The 24,046-nt window shown below is 45.0% G+C and overlaps 2 protein-coding genes and 1 long non-coding RNA gene across 7 annotated transcripts; 2 read left to right on the forward strand and 1 right to left on the reverse strand.

Annotated features, from left to right (window-relative positions):
• Nucleotides 1-1,142: 1,142 nt before the first annotated feature.
• LOC120700953 lies at nucleotides 1,143-6,639 on the forward strand. 3 transcript variants are annotated; one of them, XR_005685969.1, is made up of 2 exons: nucleotides 1,143-1,676; nucleotides 6,147-6,639. It is a non-coding gene; the product is annotated as an uncharacterized LOC120700953 (long non-coding RNA). The 3 variants fall into 3 exon arrangements; XR_005685968.1 differs by having other exon boundaries at nucleotides 6,150-6,639; XR_005685967.1 differs by lacking the exon at nucleotides 6,147-6,639 and adding an exon at nucleotides 2,150-2,789.
• An 11,631-nt stretch (nucleotides 6,640-18,270) lies between these two features.
• LOC120700964 (glutathione S-transferase T3-like) lies at nucleotides 18,271-21,138 on the forward strand. Of its 3 annotated transcripts, none has more exons than XM_039985160.1 (5): nucleotides 18,271-18,850; nucleotides 18,959-19,089; nucleotides 19,425-19,560; nucleotides 19,650-19,994; nucleotides 20,392-21,138. In XM_039985160.1, exons 3-5 carry the CDS (start codon nucleotides 19,432-19,434, stop codon nucleotides 20,971-20,973), a joined length of 1,056 nt encoding a protein of 351 aa, XP_039841094.1. In that variant the 5' UTR covers nucleotides 18,271-18,850; nucleotides 18,959-19,089; nucleotides 19,425-19,431; the 3' UTR covers nucleotides 20,974-21,138. The 3 variants fall into 3 exon arrangements, with proteins under 3 accessions (XP_039841094.1, XP_039841090.1, XP_039841085.1); XM_039985156.1 differs by lacking the exon at nucleotides 18,959-19,089 and having other exon boundaries at nucleotides 18,271-18,534; nucleotides 18,605-18,850; nucleotides 20,392-21,050; XM_039985151.1 differs by lacking the exon at nucleotides 18,959-19,089 and having other exon boundaries at nucleotides 20,392-21,050.
• Nucleotides 21,139-21,403: 265 nt separating this feature from the next.
• Nucleotides 21,404-22,680, reverse strand: LOC120700988. Its single transcript, XM_039985170.1, has 3 exons — nucleotides 22,337-22,680; nucleotides 21,877-22,124; nucleotides 21,404-21,797 (listed from the first exon to the last, which is right to left on the reverse strand). Exons 1-3 carry the CDS (start codon nucleotides 22,424-22,426, stop codon nucleotides 21,563-21,565), a joined length of 573 nt encoding a protein of 190 aa, XP_039841104.1. The 5' UTR covers nucleotides 22,427-22,680; the 3' UTR covers nucleotides 21,404-21,562.
• Nucleotides 22,681-24,046: the final 1,366 nt, after the last annotated feature.

A 24,046-nucleotide genomic window follows, 5' to 3' on the forward strand; every position in this document is an offset into this window, starting at 1 on the left:
TTGGGCTTGAATTCTAGGCCATCTGGGGCCCTCTTTGAGGCCTGTTAGCTTCACGTGCTCTGGGCTTTAATCCATGGTTTTGAGCCTTGTACAAAAGTGGCCTATTTTGGGCCATTTTCCTGCAAAAATCAACATTGCTCCAAAACCAAGTCCATATGTGAAAATCACCTGATTGTTAGGTATGATCGATGATAATGATGCAATATTCATATGATTATCGAGGATAAACGTGGGTAAAAGTGTGCACTTAACGAGCGTCAACAACCCCCCATGCTTAGTCCTTACTCGTCCTCGAGTAAGTAATCAGCGCCGCCCTTCATTATTTAATCTTACATTTAATCATACATAGCAAAACTAGATGCTCATGTTAAGATTTCAATTAATGTTAAAGTGTTAACCAGCTCATCAGTATGAAAGGTGATCATTTTCAACAACGAACATGCCACAAGAGTTAAGAACAATGCTCTCAAATTTAAATAAACTTCAGACCTTTTTTAGTTTTAGATTTTTTTAAGAAAATATTTTCAACAAGCAACAAATTCTTGCAATTACTCAGAAAACTCTCAGCTCACAAGTCTCTCAAAGCCTATACTAGAATTTTTATCACTCCTACACTTTATTTGCAAGTGGATGGCTTTTATGTGGAGCTCGGTAGGTGTGAACAATCCTAGCAAAATATTTTATATTCAGCATATTATCAAACTAGGAAAAACTTCTATTGGTTTTACTGAGACTTGTCAAAAAGGTCATGAGAAAATTAATGTTGATGGAAGGATAGAAAATGAAACACACACATTTGAGATGGTGGACATGTGCAAAGGGCAAGCGGAAATCTTGAGACACAGAGAAGTTCTCAAAATTGGATTGCACATGGTTGGAAAAATGAGTATGGATTTCACATGAAGCCTTGAAAACAATGCTACTTTTGGATTATCAAGGGGCTCTTTTTATTTTTCTTTTCATATATATATATATATATATATATATATATATATATATATATATATATATATACAGAGAGAGCGCTATTCTACACCGGGCTTCGTTTGGAAACTCCAATCCCCGCAGGGATCCCTGCGTTTTCCCCTGGTGGGAAGACCACGGGAATACAATCCACGGGTTGATTTAATCGGACATTTGGAACACCAAGCGACAGGGTTCTCATGCCCCGATCTGCCTCCTTTCCACGGGGAAACACGCCCCACCTCGACAGGTCGGGGAGCAACCCCCCGTCTTCTCCCGAGTCTCGAGCTCTCCGTGTTGCTCGCGAGATGCGACGAACGGCCGCCGCCGCCGCCGCCGCGAACGGCCGACCTTCTTCCCCACCTCCATCGTCCCCTCCTCCACAGCTGTTGCTTCCACATCTCCACACCTTTGCCTTCATGGCCGCCACTACTTCCACGCCGTCGGCGTCTCCGTCTCCGTCTCCGTGGCCACCGGCACCTCACCTCCAAACTGTGGCTCAGCATCTATCTGTATGCTCGTTTCCTGCAACCCCCTTTTCCTTCTCCATTTCCTCTTCCTTCCCCCTTCCTATTTTTTCTAGGGTGTGCTTACTTCTTAGAATAGATCTTGTGAAATTGATGATTTCTTCCCCTGCTCCTCCCCGGTGTAGAGTCCTCCGACACCATCTTTCGATTGCTGAAGGCATCTCCTCCCTTCCACAGACACTGGAGGTTAGTTCACACGGCTGAAACCTATAGCGTCTGTTTTATATGCTAATTCCGATGACCAGGTATAGATTTTTAGAGCTTTTGCTTGCTGAAACAGTTAGCTGTAGCGCCTGTTCTATATGCTAATTCTCGTGACCAGGTACAAATTTTTAGAGTTTTTGATTGGGAGTCCTAGAAATCAGTCTCGCTCTTGTCTTCCACTGGTAAAAAGCTATGCAGTTCAGAAATTCAGATACAGCATAGCACTGGACTGAATTTCATAGTCAAGTAGTATTGGACCTAATCTAAGTTCCATTGTTGGAATCCAATATGTGAATTGCTCTATACCTGCAATGTCATAGTGTATTTAAATAAGAAATGTTTCATTCTTTATGTAGGCAGATGCAATGGTCCGACAAAACCACATTAGCCGATAGTAGTGACCAATAAGGAAATAACAGTCACCTTTTCAATGCAATTCAATCTTTTTGGAACAGGTTTTCTGCCACCAAGCTGAACAAAGCAAGGATAGGGTTACCAATAAAGATCCTATTCTTTCTGATTGGATTTTATTCACTACACAGCTACTACATGATCACTACCTTGATCTTTTAATATGATTAATTACTTAGCCCTTGCTCTATTTGATTTAGTCTCTCCCTCTGGCTTAGAGTTCTACATGTAAACCAAACCGAGGTAGTTGATGAATTCTATTATGTTAGAGTAGTTTAGTTGATGAAACAGTTATGCAGAAAATGGAACCTGTAAGAATCTTTACCTTTTAATGTAGTCTGAGTTTTCAGTTTGATTTCACTTGGACATGCACATGTCTTTTTTCCAGGTTTCTTTACTCTAGTTCTGAATTTAACTTGCACATGTACAGAAAGTTACCTGCAACTTAAATGCTATGGTATTCAGTGGAATGCGTGAGTCATGATCTGTAGTAGACTAGTGGCTACTTGGTTTCTGAAGCAATTTATCTAGGTTGTAGTAGACTAGATTTTTTTTTTTTGAAATTTAAGATCTAGTCGATGGTAAAAGGTTGCTACTAGCTATATCTAGTGAAGCTTCATGATCTTTAGTTCATTGTGTATTGCATATGTGCTGCTTGAATAATTAAATTTTAATTCCTACTGATCATATTTTTACTCCTGATGATGATGCCTAGTATTGTTTCTTTCTTCCTTTGGCAGCCTGTTCATCGCGTGCTTTTGCTTCTGCTGAATATATTTTGTACGTCGTAGATTTTGAGTTTTCGCACGTGCTGGGATTTTGAGTTACATGCCAATGTGTGTGTACGTCCCCGTGTCGCCGTGTTCGGAGGGCTGGAGTGGGCTGCTCTTGGCTGCAGCTGCAGCAGCCGAGCAGCCTAGGCCCTGTTTGGTTGTGAGTAGCACAAGCAGCACAAAATTTTTTACTAATAATTAGGGGTATTAAATGAATGCAATTTGTAAAACTAACTCCACAGCCCTGCGCTATTTCGCGAGACGAACCTAATGAGGCCTTTGACCGCACGATTAGAAGTTGAGTATTGTAGCATCATTGTAGCCAATCATCGATTAGTTACACACATCCGTGAAAATGTTTTGCAAATAAACTTCGTTTAGTACTCCATGCATTGAAGATTCTTTTCTCAGAAATCGTGTGTCGTAGTTGTGATACGAAAACAAACAGGGCCCTAGCAGCCAGCAGCAGCAGAACGGCAGCGGCAGCAGCAGCAGCAATCCGCTCGGCAGTAGCAGCCGGAAGCAGCGCAGCAGCAAGCAGCAGCAGGGAGTAATCATCCCGCAGGACCAGGGGAGGCGCCAAATGCTGCCCGGGATGGGCACCCTGCGGGGAGAGCGCACCCCTGGGTTCTGACGGGCACAGGGATGGGGGGCCTAGGGGAGCGAAGCCCTGGGGATTAATCCCCGGCATCCCAAACTAGTCCTAGGTGTAGAATGGGATTCTACACCCAACCAGCCTAACACCTATCTAGCTAACCGACCCGCCCCACCTTGTCTAGCTTCTTCATTCGCGAGCACGAGCGGCGAGCCGCGCGGAGCGCGGCGAGCGGCGAGTGCGAGACGTCCCCGGATCTGCGGCACGCGGGTCCAGTGGCAGTTGCGGTGTGCAGGCCGGCGAGGGCAGCGGCGGTGCATAGGCCGACGAGGGCAGCGGCGGTGCATAGGCCGACGAGGGTAGCGGCGGCGCGCAGGCGGGCGCAAGGCTGCGGCGGCGAGGCGCAGGCCGGGCGAGGGCAGCAGCGGCGCGGTTCATTGGGCGCTCGAGGCCACGCCATGGCGCGTGGCGCGGTCGTCGCGCGGGCCTGCTACTGGGTAGGCGGCGGCGAGGAACGTGCGGCAATGGGGGAATTCCAGGAGCAGCAGCGTGCAGCCACACGGGAGCAGCAAATTCTGTGTCAATTGTGCTTCTCACTAAGTAATTGCGGGCAGAGGAGGAGTAGGCCAGCAGAGGAGGCTGCTGCGGTGTGGTGCGACACGGGGGAGGTGGCCGCACGGGCCAGCGGAGGCGGCGGCTGGCCGGCCAGCAGCTGCGGTCTGAAAGGAGTAGGCACGTGCAGAGGCCGCAGCTGGAGCGTGCAGGAACTCCAGAGGCAGGGGCGCGGGGACCCTGTCGAAGGCGGCGGCGCATACTGTGGTTGGCCAGGCGTGCGGCATGACCCGCCCAGGCAGGGAGCAGCGGCAGGGAGTACCCCCATGCCTAGAGGTGTGCTGTGGTGAGCAGATTGGGGATGAAAAAAATTACTGAACCTTCCATTGGAATTCGATAAATACAGAAGCACTCAACTTCTCTCTCTCTCTCAGTAATTGAGCTAATACCTCTATTATAACTTTTCTCCGTGTGTTTTGCTGTGATGGACTGATTGAATTCAATAATTTATGGTTTGATTTCTAGTTATAGTGGGTGCCATCGAGATCACTATCCGGTGCTAGGATGGTTCAGTATTGGCCTATTCAATCTATATTTAGTTACTAAATTTGAAAATTTTACTAGCTTAGTTTTCAGGTAGTATCAGGTGATCTATTCAATCTATTGTAGTTCAGTAGTCTTAGTATTTAGGTTTTTAATCCATTAATTCAGTAATACTAATATGTTCAGTAGTCTAATGTGTTCAGTAGTGTCGAGAAGCGTTATTCAAATCTCATGTAGTTCAAGAGTCTAGTATTATCTTTTTGATACATTAGTTCAGCAGTCTAGTATTATTCTTTTGATTCAGTAGTTCAATAGTCCAGTATTTTGATCCAAAAAGTGAAGAAAATTGATTCGTCGGTAATGGAGCAATCCCTACAAAAGGCACTAGTTTAGTAGATTTTTTTTGTAGTTTTGGTAGGATCAATTACTGAATTATCTCTGTCTCATCTACATTTGTGGTCCAGTAATTTGTATTGTGTTGTGTGATGGCGATAGTTCATTAGTTTTTTTATTTCCGGTAGTTCGGTAGTCCAATTATTCAATTGCCGAAGAAATGTATTCGCCAGTTATCGGCGTATTACCAGAAAATGCATTTGTTCAGTAGTTTCTGTAGTTCAGTATTTTTTAGTTAACATGTTCTTTCAATCCATTATTGTTCAGTATTCTAGTATTTGTATTTCAATTAATGTGCGCGGGGAACAGCGGTGGTCCGTGCCACTGTGCCCGAAGATGACCGTGTGTGAGCTGTACCGAGGCGAGCAAGTTGGGGCATCGAAAAATTATTGAAAAGCTTTGTCATGGCTTGGAGTATCTGGCTCTAGATTGTTCAACCTATGTTGAGTTACTATGTTGAGTTACTGAATATAAAATTCCACGAGTTTAGTAGCTTTTTAGTTTTAGTAGTTTCTGTTACTAAGCTCTATTCAATCTCATATAGTTCGGTAGTCTAGTATTTTGTTGTTTGATTCAGTAGTTCAGTAGTTTCTAAATAGTTCAGTATTGTTATGTCGAGGGCGCTAGGGGGGATACCTCGGTTCCGGACGTCGCCGTTCGAGGGCGCGGGAGTGGATCCCGACGCCAGGCTGCGGCCGCGCCGCCGCTGCACGCCTGGGATCCCGTCACCGGGCTGCGGCCGCGCCTCCGCCGCCGCCCCCCGCCCGCCTGGGATGCGACGCGCTTCCGTCGCCGAGTCCTGGAGGGGCACGATTGGATTAGGTTTTGCGTGGGGTGGGTGGGGGTCGGGCCTTCGGGGTGCTTCAGGAGAGGCAGCCGGGCCCGGGGGGGGGGGGGGGGTGAGCGCGAATGGGGTGGCGTGGACCTGCGGGGTGGGAGCTGGTGGGTCGGGCCGGAGGTGGTGGGCTGGTTCGGTTCGGTTGTGGCTGAGTGGGCTGATTTGATGTGGCTGGGTGTAGAATGCTATTCTACACATAGGGTGTAGATTAGCACATAGGTATATATATATATATATTCTATTCTTTTCTCTCTCTTTTTTTCTTTTTTTTCCTTTTCTCTTTTTTATTTTTTTATTTTTGCCTCCTTGACTTTGAAAATAGCATGATTATACCAACCTTATTTCAGCAGGTGATCTTGATGCACAGACCCCCCCAATGCTTAGACATTGCTCGTCCTCGAGCATGAGAAGTCGACAGAAATTCTGCTGAAATTAATCTTCTTCTTCAGATGTCTCCGCACCACCGGTCTTTGATTCTCTCGAAGTTGAAGCTCGCCAAAATTTATCATGATTGGGGGCAACAGGGGCCTATGCCGAGCGGCTCAAGGGGCAGGCCGCAGGCCGCTCGGCCTGGGCTGTTTTCATGCCCCCTGGTGCTTAGTCTTGGCCCACGTCTTCATCTTCTTGTCCTTTGATGATTGATACACAGATGATGTACAGAAACTGACTGATTTTTCTCGAAATAATTCCATACTCATCGATAGGTTGTGTCAAGGTGGGTAATCGCAAAAAGATGTTCTTGGTTTAAGGTGGAATGTTCATTGAGGTTTGCGAAATTTCCAATGTAGAAAAATCACAATGCATGAACAGAGAGGCTAGCAATAAAAAGATATACGCCAAGGAATGACCGGCTTCTAAGTCTTATACCATAGAAATAAATCCTAATCCAATTCATCTGAGAATAAAATTTTGCACTGTTAAGGTTTTATCTTTGAATCATTATTATGGCTCTGGATGGGTGGAGTTCTTGCAAGAATTATTACTGAAGTGAAAATCAAGTGTTTTTTCTTTTCAAAATGACATCTTCAGTAAATTTAAACAAGAGAGCATGTAAAATATGTGGGTCTTAAATGAATGATAATAACCTCCACGAATGTTAGCTGGTATTTAATTCATTTTAAGAGCTTTTTGGTGAGCATCAGTTAAGACATGCATAATTAAATACATTATTAAATAAAGCGGCATCGATCATCATATTACATCATATGAATAGTATCATTTAGCAAAGATCAATATCAATAGTTCACATAGATGATGAATTTATTGTTCCGATCGTTATTGTGCCATAACTAAATGTAATAAAGAAAATAATATGCGCATACACACAAGAAAATATGTAGTAATAATAAAGGGAGAAGGTAAAGGATCTCAAACTGTGCGCGTATTTTATTATCTTCCTTGCTTCTTCCGTCATCCTCAAATGCGTCTTGATACACGTAAAGCCCTCTTTGTTGTTGCTGGTATTGCTCTTCCTTTGAACTTCATTGAGCCTCTGTGTGTTGTAGAGCTTCTTCTTCATCTGCACACTCAATAAGATCCAACAAAGTTCTGCACATATTTACTGAGAGTGGTGCACTCACCTTGGCTCCACATCACTTCTTGCATTGGTCATGCCGGTATTACCTTATTTTATGAAAGAGTAGAGCAAAAATCGTGCTAGACCGTGCATGGTTCATGGGTTGAAATCTTAATTTTGGCCAAATGAGATAGAGAGATTTTGAAATAAAATAACTCAAAGGCTCGGGAAAATTCTTAACTAGGAAAATCAGATTTTTTTTGAATAATCTTGAAATTCATAAGGCAAAAGTTAGTCTTAGTTTTTCGTGAATCCTAGCATGTGCGCAAATATGATTCGTGCATATAGTTTGTGGGAGCTACACCACAAACATCTAACAAGATTGCTAGCTAGGCATGAGTTTAAGTATCAACCATTCATTGCCACATGTTAGTAATAACGATGTTTAAGACACGTTGAAGAACATGTCAAATTAAATTAGCATGAAGCTAAATAACTTGACCAGGGAATTTTGCCTAACCTTTTGATTTTCCTATGTTTAATGGAATGGCTCAACAAATTATTTTAATAGATACAAAACCAGCAATTATCGAAGCAAAGAGATTACTTGTTATGTTTTTATTTCAGCAAAGGAAGAATATTTACAAAGAAAGATTATTCTCAGGGTTGTCCTCCCAGTAGCCATGTTATTGTTGAAAGAGATAAACAAACATTACACCGAGTTGATGGTTGATGATTTATATATAGGCATTGTGAAGAGTTGGTTGGAATAGAGAAGTTTTATCGAGATGTTACCTTTTCAATTCAGCAAGGCCTCTCCCATGCTAGCATGTGCTAGGCATGGAAGAAGAAGTAGAAGCATTGTGTGGTCATCAAAATCCAGTTCCTCTGTTGCTAGAGCTTTACATCACATTGCTTCACCTCTCTCTTGTCTTCATCCTTCAATTTCCTCGTCATGAGAGCACTGCCTCTCTTGCTAAAGATTACCGGGGCGTCCCCCATGCTTAGCATCACTAGGCATAGATGAAGAAAGCGAAGCACTTGTGGTTATTAAAATTCAGCACTCTGCTTTGGAGTTTCCATGGTTCAATGACCTTGGGTCTTATGAGCTCCACTCCGTTGGTCCATACGGTGAACCACGCCGAGGGCAAGAAGCTAGCAGATATACCAGTGGTATGCGAATATCCGGACGTCTTTCTGGATGATTTGCCTGGAATGCCACCTGATCGTGAGGTGGAGTTTGCCATTGAATTGCAGCCGGGAACGGCACCGATCTCTAGAAGACCATATCGAATGCCACCCAATGAATTGGCAGAATTGAAGAAGCAATTGCAGGAATTACTTGATAAAGGCTATATCCATCCTAGCACCTCACCCTGGGGCTGTCCTGCACTCTTTGTCAAGAAGAAAGATCAGAGCCTCAGGATGTGTGTGGACTATCGGCCTTTAAATGTTGTCACAATCAAGAACAAATATCCTCTGCCCCGCATTGATATTCTATTCGATCAGTTAGTCGGGGCTAAGGTATTCTCAAAGATTGATCTTCGCTCGGGGTATCACCAGATCAAAATCCGAGCTGAAGATATTCCCAAGACGGCTTTCTCTACCAGATATGGGCTTTATGAATATCTGGTTATGTCATTTGGGCTGACAAATGCCCCTGCTCACTTCATGTATCTCATGAACTCGGTATTCATGCCTGAATTAGATAAGTTTGTCGTGGTTTTCATTGACGACATTCTTATATATTCCAAGAATGAAGAAGAACATGCAAAGCATCTTAACATTGTTCTCCAACGCCTCAGAGAGCACAAGCTATATGCCAAGTTCAGTAAATGTAATTTTTGGCTCAAGGAAGTTCAATTCTTGGGCCATGTTATCTCTGAGGGGCGGTATTTCTGTTAATCCTAGCAAGATTCAGGATGTCCTGAATTGGCAGGCACCCACGTCTGTTTCAGAGATTCGCAGCTTCCTTGGGCTAGCGGGTTATTATCGCCGGTTTGTACCGGACTTCTCTAAAATTGCTAGACCCATGACCGAATTACTCAAGAAGGGGGTGAGATTTAATTGGGACGACAAATGTGAGTAGGCTTTTCAGACTCTGAGAAGGCTTCTGACGTCTGCCCCTATCCTCGCTCAGCCAGATATTACCCAGCCTTTTGATTTGTATTTTGATGCATTAGGTACGGGTCCCGGCTACAATGTCATCCCTGTTGTCCTCGCCGGATATTATTCGGCCATTAATACTTGTTGTGATGCATCAGGTACGGGCCTAGGCTGCGTCCTTAACTCCTTATGTAGGATCAGCGAGTGATTTCTTATGCCTCCAGAGCACTCAGGTGACACGAAGAGAACTATGCCACTCATGATTTGGAGCTGGCAGCAGTAGTGCATGCGTTGAAGATCTGGCGCCATTATCTTCTGGGCAATCATGTTCATATATACTCGGATCATAAGAGTTTGAAGTATATTTTTACCTAGAGCGAGTTGAATTTACGCCAGAGATGGTGGTTAGAGTTGATCAAAGATTATGATCTGGAGATTCACTATCACCCGGGCAAGGCTAATGTTGTAGCCGATGCATTGAGTCGCAAAGCTAGTTGCAGTTGCATCTTAGCCACAGCGGTGCATGAAACTTTGTGCCAAGAAATGGAGAAGATGAAGTTGGCTATGGTGTCTGAGGGTACTCTTGCTAACCTTACCCTCACTCCAACACTGCGCAATCATATTATTGCGGCTCAGAAAAAATAATGTTGGCATGGGAAAGATTAGGCAAAGGATTGGAGAAAATGACCCTCGAGTGGCGTGTTTCCATCTAGATGGCGAGGGAGTTTTATGGTTTAAGAACCGACTAGTGGTACCTAAGGACTTTGAGCTTCGGAAACAAATTCTTGATGAGGCTCATCTTTCCCGATATTCCATTCACCCGGGCAGCAATAAAATGTATCAAGATCTGAAACAGCATTTCTGGTGGATGAGAATGAAGCGGGAAATTGCCAGATATGTGTCCGAGTGTGACATTTGTAAAAGGGTTAAGGCGAGTCATTTGAGATCAGCTGGTCCCTTGCAGCCCCTGAGTATACCCTCATGGAAGTGGGTAGATATTAGTATGGATTTCATTGTTGGACTTCTCAGGACCTCCAAGGGGTATGATTCTATTTGGGTTATCATGGACTGTCTCATGAAGTCAGCCCATTTTCTACCTGTGAAGACCATTTATATGGCACAACATTATGCTGAGTTGTATATCAGTCGAATCCTTAGTCTGCATGGGGTACCCCGGACTATTATTTCTGACCATGGTGCCCAGTTTGTTGCACGCTTTTGGGAACAGTTACACTCAGCCCTCGGTACTCAGCTCATTCACAGTTCAGCCTATCACCCTCAGACGGACGGTCAGACAGAAAGAATCAATCAAATTCTAGAGGATATGCTCAGAGCATGCGCGCTTACCTATAGCCAGAAATAGGATGAATGTCTACCTTTAGCCGAGTTCGCCTATAACAATAGCTATCAAGAAAGCGTCAGAATGGCTCCTTTTGAGGCATTATATGGGCGAAGGTGTAGAACCCCATTGAATTGGTCTGAAGCCGGTGAAAGGAACGTGTTTGGCCCTGACATGGTTAGTGAAGCGAAAGAACAAGTTCGGGTCATACAGCAGAATTTAAAAAACCGCCCAATCCCGCCAAAAGAGCTATGCAGATAAGAGGCGCCGGCCACTGATATTTGAAGTTGGTGATCATGTTTACCTTCGGGTATCTCCGATGAAAGGTGTGCAGCGGTTCGGCATCAGAGGCAAGCTAGCACCCCGCTATGTTGGGCCTTTTCCTATTATTGAGCGTTGTGGGCCGGTAGCGTATCGAGTGGAGCTCCCATCACATCTATCAGCAGTTCATAACATTTTTCATATCTCCCAACTCAAGAAATGCCTCCGAGTTCCCACTGAGGTTCTTGACATGGAAGGGTTACAGTTGGAGCCCGATCTGGCTTACCCAGAGCATCCGGTGAAAATTGTGGATCACAAGACTCGGGTTACTCGGACTCAAACGAGTAATTTATATAAGGTGCAATGAAGCAATCATTCTGAGCGAGAAGCCACATGGGAGACCGAAGAATTCCTTAAATCCAAGTATCCGGAGTTTTTGGCTACTCACCAAGGTACCCCACATTAACCCCCAAATTTCCTTTTCAAAGTTGAATTCCCATCGTAAATCTCGAGACGAGATTTCTTTTAGGGGGTAGGATTGTAACACTACAGGTGTTAATCCTCTGTAGTTAACTTAATCATGGTCATTAGATTCAAACTTACGCGACAAAGCAACAAATCAAAACTACTCCTGTCAGCCTAGGCAGGACCGGTCTGACCGGTCGGAGCAACCGATCTGACCGGTTGAACCTGGGTTAATCGTTTTTGGGGCCCCACAGCATTTAAACCACTCTCTCACTCCCTCCCTCACCAACTCCCTCATTCCCGTGCTCAGCTCACCTGCTGAGCTCTCTCCCTCTCATTTTTCTTTCCCAAACCCTAATCCCCAAATCCTCCCTCTCCATTTGATTCCAAGGCCTAGAACGGATCAAATCAGCGTTAGGAAGCTTCATCTCCTCGATTCCTTCCCTAGTGTGCAGTGGATTCAAGCTCTCCACGGGTGAAAGACTCACTCAAGGTATTTTTGCTTGGTTTGGATCGATCTCCTTTTCTAGATGATCTTAGGTGATTTCCTCTGATCAAAAACATCCAAATGTATCCCTGAACTAGTTCCTAGAAGGGTTTCAACTTTGGTGGGTCGGTTGTGGCGCAGCAAAGATTTTAGTTGTTGGAGCTAGGTCTAGGCAGGACCGGTCTGACTGGTCGGAGGGACCGGTCTGACCGGTATCGTGATTGGGTTGAGAGTGACCGGTCTGACCGGTATGGGGCACCGGTCTGACTGGTGTGGCAGTGGCTGAGAGAGGTTAATAAGGGGTTGCTAATGTAAATAGTTAGAAATTAATTGGGTTATTGATTACTTATAATTTTTGCAAATCATGCATGCATTCTCTCATATCATATGCATATGCACACGTCAGCCGCGGCGGAGGAGATTGTATACAAGGTGGTTGCGGAGCCACAGGAGCCACAGGGGCAAGCCCCGCAGCAAGAGGTCCGTGGAGAGTCGGCCCAAGGCCCATCTCACATTAGCACTGAGCAGCAGACTCAAGGCAAGCCCCGGTTTAAGTCCTACTATTTTAAATTATGAAGCACTATATATATGCTTATTACTTCTGCATTTCATTTCAGGAATTGTTTGAAACCTTAGTTGCATGATCCCTAGGTTTTCCCGGGCCTTATACTAGTATGGATAGGTCGTTAGCACTGCTATGCTTAATAGGGCTCGATAGAAGTCGGGTGACAATTCTGTCACTCGCGAGATATAGGATGTATTTATATTACATTATATGAGTTGCTATGTTTAAGATGAAAGGAAGTGGAATGTGAGACCGGGCGGGGAAAGTGTAGCTCCGTCTGTGTTGGTTAAGGACCGTCCGTTGTCTGGCCCTGCTGATCATGTTTGAACTGTACTAACCACATGCCGGGAGTAGGAGGTAGTCGAAATCGGTAAGCCGAGTAATGCTTTGCTTCGAAAGTACAGAACTTCTACCCACCCCTTAGGGCGAGTCGAGTGGCCGCGGAGAATTGGGATGCATGAGTTTACTTTTGGTGGTCTCTCGTAGGGCTCGGCTGACTATATGCAGGTGGGGTGGTTTTGTAGTTCGAGGCGGAGAGGGGAAAGGTTGGTGTGTAGGGTCCGACGGGGCTTTTGCGTGCCGTGTTGGTTAGGTCCACCTTGCAAGGTTTAATCGGATCAATTCGCCATCAGTCGCCCTCGGATATGAGCACCGTGATCGCAGCACCGCATCATAGTAATGCTTTATGGAATATAAATGATGTTTGGAACTGTTATCCTGAACTAATATTCAATGTTGTTATGGTTGCTTAGAAGATGCAAATACTAGTTGATAATTTAAACATATAGAATATGGAGCTAAAAAGTTGAAATTAAGGAATTACTTTAGTTGTTTTTTCTGCAAAATAACCACCAGCCAAATGCCCTGCATGTCTAGGTATGTGGGCTAAGTATACCAACTGGTCGGGTAAGTCTTGCGGAGTATTAGTTGCTCAGGGTTTGTTGCCACCCAAAAATGTATTTCAGGGCACCCCGACATCGACTTCTGCCCCTGCTGTATCATGTTCATCCGCCGGGATGCAGAGGGGTGGGAGGTGGTGGAGCGAGACCCCTAGACTCGAGAGTTGGCGGGTTGCACCTTTGTGGGCTGAGCGTGCAGCCCCTCTGTTTTGCCAGGACCGGTCTGACCGGTAGTCTAGGGTTGGGCCGTGCAGGCCGGTCTGACCGGTTAGGGTAACCGGTCTGACCGGTGGTGTTCAGACTGGGTGTGGGCAATAGTAGTGTATGAACTTTTCTATGGTGTAAATCCTAGTTTCAATCGTTGTAAGACTTGTAAGTATTATATGTACTTGAACTAGGTTTGTAAAACTATTGTATTTGAACTCAGTTTGTAAAAGTTATATTTTATCCTTTTCTGTTACGCTGTTATATTTTCAAGTATCCGTTGTACTTGTACCATCTGCGCCCGCCTTTGTGCGGGACTACCGGTGTTGTTTCGATCGGGCCGTGGGTTGAGAAAGGACCGCCAAATTAAACGATTAAGCTAATGCGCCCGATGTGTTCAAATGATGGCCATTACGCTTAATTTAGAGTGTTAATTTGGCGGTTCCGTCACACTTTTCCCGATAACTTATCTATTGGGGTCTTGGGCTTAAGCAAGCGCAAGGCAAGATAGGGATTTGCAGAACTTATGATGAACATATACGTCCATAACGACTACCACAACTAGATTGTAGCAACAAAGCATGATGTTGTTAAATGGATCATATATTCGTTGTATAGCAGCGGGTTCTCCCTCAGGCAAAGGTTCTTTAGGCAAATAATTTTTGTTTTTAAACATAAGTGTTGCCTTTCTATCATTCTCAAGAAATTCTAGATATAAACATGATCATCACAATTGCAAGGCATAGAATTTAAGTTTTGAATCATACTATCAGTTGAACATGGGCATTCAAAAATGTTATTATCAATACTAATAGCATCTTGAGAGTTTAACACGTACCTTGCCTTTGATCCCTTCAACAATAGTGATTTTGATTTGCGTATTAGAATTGAAATGCACACCATTGAGATTGCTTGATGTAAGCACACTCTTGCCTTCTTTAAGCACCACCATGTCTTTATATATTGATGTCCCGGAGGGTTTGATTCTGTTCTAAGCTTCTGAAATTGATCATTTATGCTTGATGAAAGCGTTGCCCAAGCGTCTTCTCATTACCGTTGTCTCAATCTCCTTCGTCTCGTCGTCATCCCATTGTTGCCGCCTCTTTTTCGTGGATTTTCACCTCTGTACTCAACATAACATATAACAAAATATAGTTCTATTGAATGCTTTATAAAATTAACTTTCCAACGAGTGGTCATTCGCCAAAACGGAGTCCGAACGAAGGAGTTATGCCCGATTTGCTCCGGCACTGCTTGCTGTCCAGAACGTTTTCAGCACGCGCAGTGTTCGGTGATTTGCCCATAACGCCTTGTAGGGACCTCCGATTGCCTTGCCGCTTGATCCGTTGGAAAGAGGACTCGATGAGGCTTCTGGATATCTAAAAATATCATGATCTTTTTTCTGTTGAGGTCGAGATAAATGTGATGAAATCAGAAAGTTTCACATAATCGCTCCAGAGATCTTGACGGTTTTGATTTTGTAGCTTTTTGGACAACATGTTTTCATGATTGCTTTCATAGCCTGTAGCTAGAACAAAAACAAACCTCCACAAACATTATTAGTATTAAAAACAATTTGACAAAGTGGCATACCCTTTTTTTTCTCATTCCTTGCATCTTTAATCGTTGTCGACTCGATAGCGGATTCTGGGCCACTAACATGGTTAGCACCTACCGCTAAAGAGGTGAGCTTGATGTCACGCCTTCTTTGCCTCCAGAGTTCTTACAGATTGTCCGAAGAAAACATTTTTTTCTAATATATATATATATATATATATATATATATATATATATATATATATATATATATATATATATATAGACACACACACACTTTATTGGAGATGGTTTATCTCCCGTTAGCGTTAGTGAAAAAGTATATATACGAAAGAACTATACAAGATTGATCTAGAATATACAAAACTAAAAAAAATATCACTGAAACATCTACTGAAAAATTATGTACAAAAATCATATGTACAGATGAATAATTAAATTAAGACTTGATCATTAGTTCCCCGGCAACGGCGCCAGAAAAGCTTGTTGATGCGTCATAACGCGCCAAATATTATAACCCGCAAGCGCACGGTTCCAATTGTAGCTTTTCCCTCGTGAGTATTCTCCCAAGGTTTATCAATCCGTGGAACGAAGATACAAGAATTAATCTAACTAAACATCAAGAGCACAAAGAGTTTTGATCATGAATCTAATAGTAATCGAATCTACTCGCCACCTCTGGTCAAACTCCCGAGTACTAACCGCCCTACTAGGCCCCCGGTCCTGTCACGACCAGGGTTTACCTTCCCGACCGGTCCGGCCAAACCGGAGGCGTCCAGTTCCGGTATACCGGTCCGGTTTGTCCGGTTACCGGTCGGAACCGGTCAAATTCAAATTTGAATTCAAACTTCGCCGTTCAACCGGTTCGTACCGGTATACCGGCCGGTTTGGCTGGTAACCGGTCAAATTCAAATTTTTTTCTTTTTTGGTTTAAATTCAAATGCCCGCAAAGTATATTAAATAAATGTTTGTATAACATATTTTAGTCTAAATGAACCCTCCAACCCTCTTTTGTACTATTTTTACATTGTATTTGTATACTTTTGTATGCACGCTTTTTTTGTTTAACTTCAAATCCCCGCAAACTATACTAAATGAACGATTTTTTGAGAAAATTTGACACCATTATATTTGTCGCACCTTGAAGTATTTTTAGGAATTTTTTTGGAAATTTTTCATTTTTTGAATTTAAATTTAAATTTTGAATTTGGGCCGGTTTGGTACCGGCCCAAACCGGAACCGGGCCGGACCGGTTTGACCGGTTTAGGTGAACCTTGGTCACGACCCTTCCGTTCTACGCGAGAGGTTCCAAGGGCACGCACACAAGGTACGTGTCTAGCTGTCATGATAGATTCGGTATGCAATTCTAGTCACCACGACTACAAGAACACCCTAAGCAATCTAAATCGATTTATAGATTGAGATGAAGCATGATCATAACAGTAGAAGTCATAAAAGGAGGCACATGGATCGCTATTGAATCGGAACATCAAGATTACAATGCTACGAATGATTGTTCATAATCTAGATCACAACCGAGATCATACCTTTGATTCGATGATTCAAGCTCCAGAACTCCGGCGTGGTTCTTCCTCGCAGGGTGACCACGTCGGCTAGAGAATAGCCTAGCCCATCCTCCAAATGCTTGCACGACCCTCTGCTCTCTGGATGGTGTCCCTCAAGTTCTCGGGCTTCTCTGCTGCGATGCGAATTATTGTGTGTCAAACCCTCGGGGGGACGGGCAATTTATAGTCCGAGGAGCGCGTGGTAAAAAGGGGAAGCAAAACAGGCCCAAAAATAAGGTAGGCCGATCGGCCTGCACATTTCCTTTGGCGGCTCGCGATGATCTTTGGCGACAAGCTGCTCCACGCTTCTAGAAGAGTCGTGGTCACTTTCATGTGGGCCTTGGACGCCATCCTCTTTGCGATTCTGATTGCTCTTGATAATATTTCCATCTGCCGGTTTATTTGGTCGCGATTTGATTTGGTCTGCCATTCTCTTGATTCGTTCACCCTTAAGTCATCATCTTTCCTTGCTTTGTGAAGGTGGGTTGCTAACGGGCTCTGAATTGGCTTGGGCCAAGTGTTTGGGGTTGAATTTTGGGCCATCTGGATCCCTCTTTGAGGCTTGTTAGCTTCACGTGTTCAGGGCTTTAATCCATGGTTTTGAGCCTTGTACAAAAGTGGCCTATTTTGGGCCATTTTTCTGCAAAAATCAACATTGCTCCAAAACCAAGTCCATATGTGAAAATCACCCGATTGTTAGGTATGATCGATGATAATGATGCAATATTCATATGATTAGCGAGGATAAACGGGGGTAAAAGTGTGCACTTAACGAGCATCAACAGTAGTCCAGGGCCTACTAGAGGCTACCTAAGGTGTGTTTCCTCTATGTGACTGCGGGAGACGCATATGTGGTAGTAGACCTGGGCATCCTCCGGGCCGGGTCGGGTTCGGGTCGGACCAAAAAAAGCCCGGTGTTTTTTCTAGCGGCCCGTGCCCGACCCGACCCGGTGGCCGGGCCGTAAAATTGAGCCCGCACCCGACCCGACAGCCAGTCGGGTCGGGTCGGGTTCGGGTCGGGTCGGGCTGGGCCTATGTAAAATGTCGGGTTCCTTCGGGTTTTTTCGGGTTTCGGGTCAAAATTTTTAGCCCGTGCCCGGCCCGTCAGTCATACCGGGTCAAAAATTTTGACCCGAGCCCGCCCATCAAACTCTTCGGGTCGGGTCGGGTCGGGCTATTTTCGGGCGGGTTGGGTCGGGTCCGTCGGGTCGGGCAGCCCATGCCCAGGTCTATGTGGTAGCCACAGATCGAATGGCCCACTTCCTCTCCTCTCTCTGATTGTGCTTTCTCTGAGTCAAAGGAAGAGGGAACCACGGATTGAATGGCCCACTCCCTATCCGCAGTCTTAGTATGTTTTCTCTGAGTCACAGGAGCCACGGATCGCATGCCCCACTCCCTCTCCTCAGTCTGAGAGTGCTTTCTCTGAGTCACAGGAAGAGGGGAGCCACGGATTGAATGCCCCACATAGGACATACGGTGGCCTATTTATACCACGTTCATTTCTTCACATCATATGGCAAGTAACAACTAGCGATGGCGAGCGACGATGACTCCGTAGGGCCAACCTGCTTTATAGAAGCTCCACCGGAGTTTTTTGAAAACTTCCAGCTGTAGGAAAAGAGTGATTTCAGAAATCACAATCGCCTCCACCCTTAGGCTGTTTCCAGCAGGCCCCCTATCAGCATGCGCATGCGGAAAATTCGCTTTCTTGGCAACTGTAGCGGCGTCCAGCAGACTGCGGGTGCGAGCGCGCAAAAAACGGATCGGTCCGGTGCGTACCCCATTTTCATTCATTCTCTCTCATCCTCGCATCCAAGAAAATCAACTGCTTCTTTCCCCAGCCCGCGACTCTTCCGCCCGAGCCTTCCCAGCCCCGGACTCTTCCGCCGAGCATGAAGGTCGCCTCCCCCGACCACCACAAGCCTGGACTTGGAGTTGAAGGCTAGATCTCGGAGCACATAGCAGGGGGAAAGCAGAGAAGCAAGTCAAGAAAGGCGGAAGCAGGGACGACGCACGAAATCCCTAGGCTCCTCTTCACCCGGGAGTGCCAGTTCTTCGTCGGCTCCGACGACTACAGCTGATACAAGGTGAGTTTTTGAATCTCCCAAGTTCTGGATTGGTGGTATAGAGCTCGATCTGGAGGTGGATGAAATGCATAGGTCGGTTTATTTTCCACCCGTGTGGGGAACGCGCAGGGATTTGGGGGCGCCGTGATATTTTCCACCTTGTGGGGAACGCGTACATCCAGGGATTTGGGCGCCGGGAAGAAGATCTATGCCTACGTCGAGAAGGGTCAAAGGAGTTCGCGAGATTTCTTGATTTCTAGGTCACAAATGAATCTCCTTTATTTTCAAAATCTTGGGTTTTGGTAGAGGCAGATTATCATGTAGGTTTGAATTAAGAGGTTGACACACTTTGACTTCCAACGATTGCCATTGTGTAGCAAAAATTATAAAAAAACATGAAGAACCTGTTAGACAAAACTTGATTTTATCCACATTTGACATGTGCTATGTGCTGATTATGTTGTGTATGCATGTATAATTGTTAAAGTTTATACAGTAACCTCTTTGTTTGTGCTCAAGTGATGGCAATAATATGATATTTTTATCCTCGGCTATGCTCTAGTCTTCACCATAGTGAATATTGCATATATGACAGGGGATCAATGGAGAACGTGTGGCAAGGAATGGGTAATTCCTCTCAACCAATTGGTGAGGTTAATTACACCCCTGGCATCGACATAGGTGAAGCCTACATGCCCACTGAACAGCAACTTAACAACCTCCCTCCAGATGTATGGCATTGAAATTGTGTTTCCCTTTTCTTTTAGCAAAACATTATTTAATGTGTTAGCACTAACTATTTTCTTATATGCATTTAAAGGGGTCCGAGAACATGAACACTGCCGTGCCAGCTCAACCTAGCGCCCCCGAAGCACGCAGGAAAGGAACTTCCAAATGTTTGAAGAACTTCTCAACAAAGGAGGATGAATCCTTATGCTCAGCGTACATTAATGTGAGCAAGGATCCTATTGTGGGAACCAACCAGCCAATCCGATCCTATTGGGGAAGGATAAAAGCTTACTTCGAAGAAGATAGTGAATGTACCAGGTCCCAGTCTTCCCTGCAGCATAGGTGGGCTGATATCCAGAAGGATACTTCAAGATTTTGTGGGTTTTACTCTGAGATTGAATGGAAAAACCAGAGTGGCAAGAGCGATGGTGACAAGGTAAGGAAACACTCATAGATAAAATAGAACTCTTGTCTGGAGTATAGAAGTGTTGAATCATTTAACTTCAGTCTGTAAAACATCTCTTATTCCTTTTAGAATATAGTTGGACTAGCACAAAGGAAATTAGTAATTGAAGAACACTAAATCATATTCCTTTTAGATTATAGTTGGACTACCATTTAACTTCAGTCTGTAAAACATCTCTTATTCCTTTTAGAATATAGTTGGACTAGCACAAAGGAAATCAGTAATTGAAGAACACTAAATCATATTCCTTTTAGATTATAGTTGGACTACTATTTAACTTCAGTCTGTAAAACATCTCTTATTATTTTAGCCTACTAGTATTATAGTTGGACTACCATTTAACTTTAGTCCATGGTTGTATGTGCAGGTGAAAGATGCTCTCCAGATGTATGAGGGAATTGTCGGTACCACTTTCAAGTTCATTCATTGTTGGTTTATATTATGCAATGAGATGAAGTGGAATGAGTGGTTCGCTACAGCCTCTGCAAGCAATGAGGAGCCGACTGTCCAACCTGTGGAGGAAAATGTAGACCCAACGCTTCCTCCTCGAATTGATAGGCCAAATGGAAGAGACAAGGCCAAGAAGGCGTGCAACAGCACCTCTTCCTCATCTTCAGCTTGCTTTGAAGTCCCGCAAAAGATGTCCATGGATCGGAGCGCTTATGAAGAACGGGTTCAGGCTGCAAGCGAAGAGGAGGCTAAAGAAATCGCTTCTCACTCTGAACGCAAACTCGCTATACAGGAAGAGCAACTACAAATCCAGAAAGCCCAAGTGGAGGTACAAAAAGAGATGCTCCAGTTGCAGAAGGAAGATCGGGAAGAACGGATCATGACCATGGATGTCGAGAAGATGCAACCATGGGTCCGCGATTACTACATCAACAAACAGAAGAATATATCTGCTATGAGCTTCAGAGATGATGGTTCCAGTGGCCCTGGTGGGCAGTAGATGTGATTTTATCAGCTTCTTTATTGAATTATGTGTTGAACTATGCATGAATTTGCTTACTTTGCTTCATGAGCATACTTTGCTTGCAGCACACCAAATGCACGCTCCACATCCTTCCGGTACTCCGCTTGTTTAAGTGTAAAGTACTTGTGCTTATTGCTTTGAGGACTAGAGATGCCATTGATCAAAGTAGCCCAAGGAGGGTAGATACCATCAGCAAGATAATATCCCATATTGTAATCCCTCCCATTGACATTGAAATTCACTGCAGGTCCAATGCCTCTAGCAAGGTTGTCAAACACCGGAGATCGATGTAAGACATTAATATCATTGCAAGATCCTGGCATGCCAAAGAAGGCATGCCAAATCCTAAGATCATAACTTGCTACAGCCTCAAGGATAATTGTAGGTTTCTTGTAATGGCCCCTATATTGACCGTGCCAACTTGTAGGGCATTTCTCCCACTCCCAATGCATACAATCGATACTACCAATCATGTCGGGAAATCCTCTTTCTTCTGCTTTCCGAAGGAGCCTAGCAATGTCTTCAGCATTGGGTGGTCTAAGATACGACTGTCCATAGAGATCAATCACAGTCCTAGTGAAGTGATCCAGGCTCTCAAGGATGGTGGTCTCCCCATACGAATGTACTCAACAAGGCGGTCCGCACACCCTCCATATGCAAGCAAACGCAAGGCAACGATTACCTTCTGTACCGTGGTGAACCCCGGCAGACCTGCGGCATTGGGTTTCCTCTTGAAGTAGTCATTCCGCGCCGCAACAGCATGACAAATGTCAATAAACATAGCTTTGCACATTCGAAAGCTGCACTTAGACGTATATGTCATCCAATAGAGATTTTCACACTCAAGCTACAGAGAAAAATCCATGGAGCGAAACTAACCGGCGACGGAAGTGATTATCGCCGAAGACAGGAGGATCGAGGAAATAATCTTGCATCAACCTCCAATAGCCTCTGAACCTGTCCCTGGGCACCATTTTCCTGCCAACTATACAGCCGCGACGAGGACGTTCTTCTTCTTCTTCTTCAATAATTTGAACAATGGTTGTCATGGTCAGAAGTTCATGGTGGGCGTGGAACTGCTGCAACTTGCGCTGGCGCTTTCTTGCCCTTCTCCAGGCCATCTTCAGCTACAACAATTAAGCAAAGATACAAAATTGTCCCTGAACATTTAAGGTTCTTGCTAAAACAGTATGTTCCTTTGAACAATCCGTCGATTTGAACAAGCGAACAAGTAATCAAATCGATTAGCAAATACATGGCTGATGTATTCCGTTGATTTGAATAAAGGAGCAAGCAATCAGATCGATTATGCAAATACATGGGGGCTGTACGCCTATACCTCGCTCTGATGCTCACTTGGTCTGTAATCCAACGCCCTCCGCCCGCTAGAACAAAGGAGCAAGCAATCAGATCGATTATGCAAATACATGGGGGCTGTACGCCTATACCTCGCTCTGATGCTCACTTGGTCTGTAATCCAACGCCCTCCACCCGCTACCTCAATGCTTGGAGGACTGAAGGCCGTACCGCTGTGGACGCGTGAGGATGGATGTCGACCTTCAGCTCGCCGACCCCGTTGCCGGTCGCCTCCGCTGGGCACGCGCTCTCTTCCGCTGCGCCCCCGCCTCGCCCTGCCTGCGCGCACCTCCGGTCGCCGCCGCCACCGCCACCGGCTCCTTCTCCCGATGCGGACAGTCGCCCGCGCCGCGTCGACGCTGCGCTGCGCCGCCGGTGCCCGGCGCGGGGCCGTGCCTTGCCAAGGTCCGGATCCCCCCTCCGCTCCCGCTCGCCGTTTCTGGTGGGAAGAAACCGGCTCTCGCGCCAATAGGACTATTTTCGCGCTCGCATTCACATTTTGCTGGAACGGAGTCCGTCTCCCGCGACGATAGTGCTGGGCCCGGTTGCGCATTGATGATGTTATCCGCATCCGCGACTGGAGTGCTGCTGGAAGTAGCCTTATGATAGCAGAAGGATCTGGCCAAAGTGTCCCCACAATCTGTACTGTGTCGTGCAGGTTTATGATGGAACCCCCGACGGTGGAACCAACGGCGGACACTGTTTCTAGCGTTGCCCACTCGGATGGGTAAGCTTGAAACCTACATTATTGTTCACCAATCAAGTTTGGCCATCCATAATGTTTGCATCTCTTCACAGGACTACTTCTCGGGAGTCAACTGCAAGTTCATAAGATGGGTGGATCCTCCGGCCCTCGACCCATATCAAGAGTACATCGCCTACCTCCACAGCGTCATCGCCAACCTAAAGTTGAGATCTGCAACACGCCTGCTCCTGACGACGACCCTAATAAAGAAGTTCCCATTTGTACTGATCGGGTCTGCTGCTGCCCATGCCATATATAATGAAGAATTATCTGACCGGCTATATGAATTCCCTGAGGCATGTGGGTATTAGCAACGGCGCTTGCTTAGGTTAGGAAGGTCAGGGTGCGCCGTACATGCCATTGCAAATTGTATTAGATTGTCTAGGTATGAGGTCCTATGGTTCCAGTATTTTGCACTATGTATTGTACTCATAGCCTTCATAAAATGTCGTGGAAACCATAATCTCTACGTCCATGTAATGTCACTACTATGTGGTTATGCAAATCGAAGCCGGTTATTCAATTTCCATTCTCACATTTCGTACTGACGAAATCACTCATCATTTCATGTGTAACATAAGACTAGTTCAAATAAGCCCATTTTCAAATCTGTCAAATGCACATGTTCACCAGGAGTCCATAGCATTTCGGTTACCAATTTAGGACATAAAAAACTATAGTTATGGATTATTCTACCTCTTTTTTTATCTTATTCTAAAATTTATTTGCACGTATCACTTCAAGTAAGCAAATACTTCGAACACGTGAAATGATGACTCCACCGTATAAACCTACTCCTAAGTATTACAAAAAAGTCAGATTTTTTACTTTATCATTTTTATCTAAATTTCGTCTATAGAGCAGACGAATAAATTATGTCCATAGAGCAGACGAAATCTATATTTCGTCCATAGAGAAGACGATATTTATATTTCGTCTAGTGGTTCG

This window comes from Panicum virgatum, chromosome 1K (assembly GCF_016808335.1).
Source record: "Panicum virgatum strain AP13 chromosome 1K, P.virgatum_v5, whole genome shotgun sequence".
Classification (NCBI taxonomy): Eukaryota; Viridiplantae; Streptophyta; class Magnoliopsida; order Poales; family Poaceae; genus Panicum; species Panicum virgatum.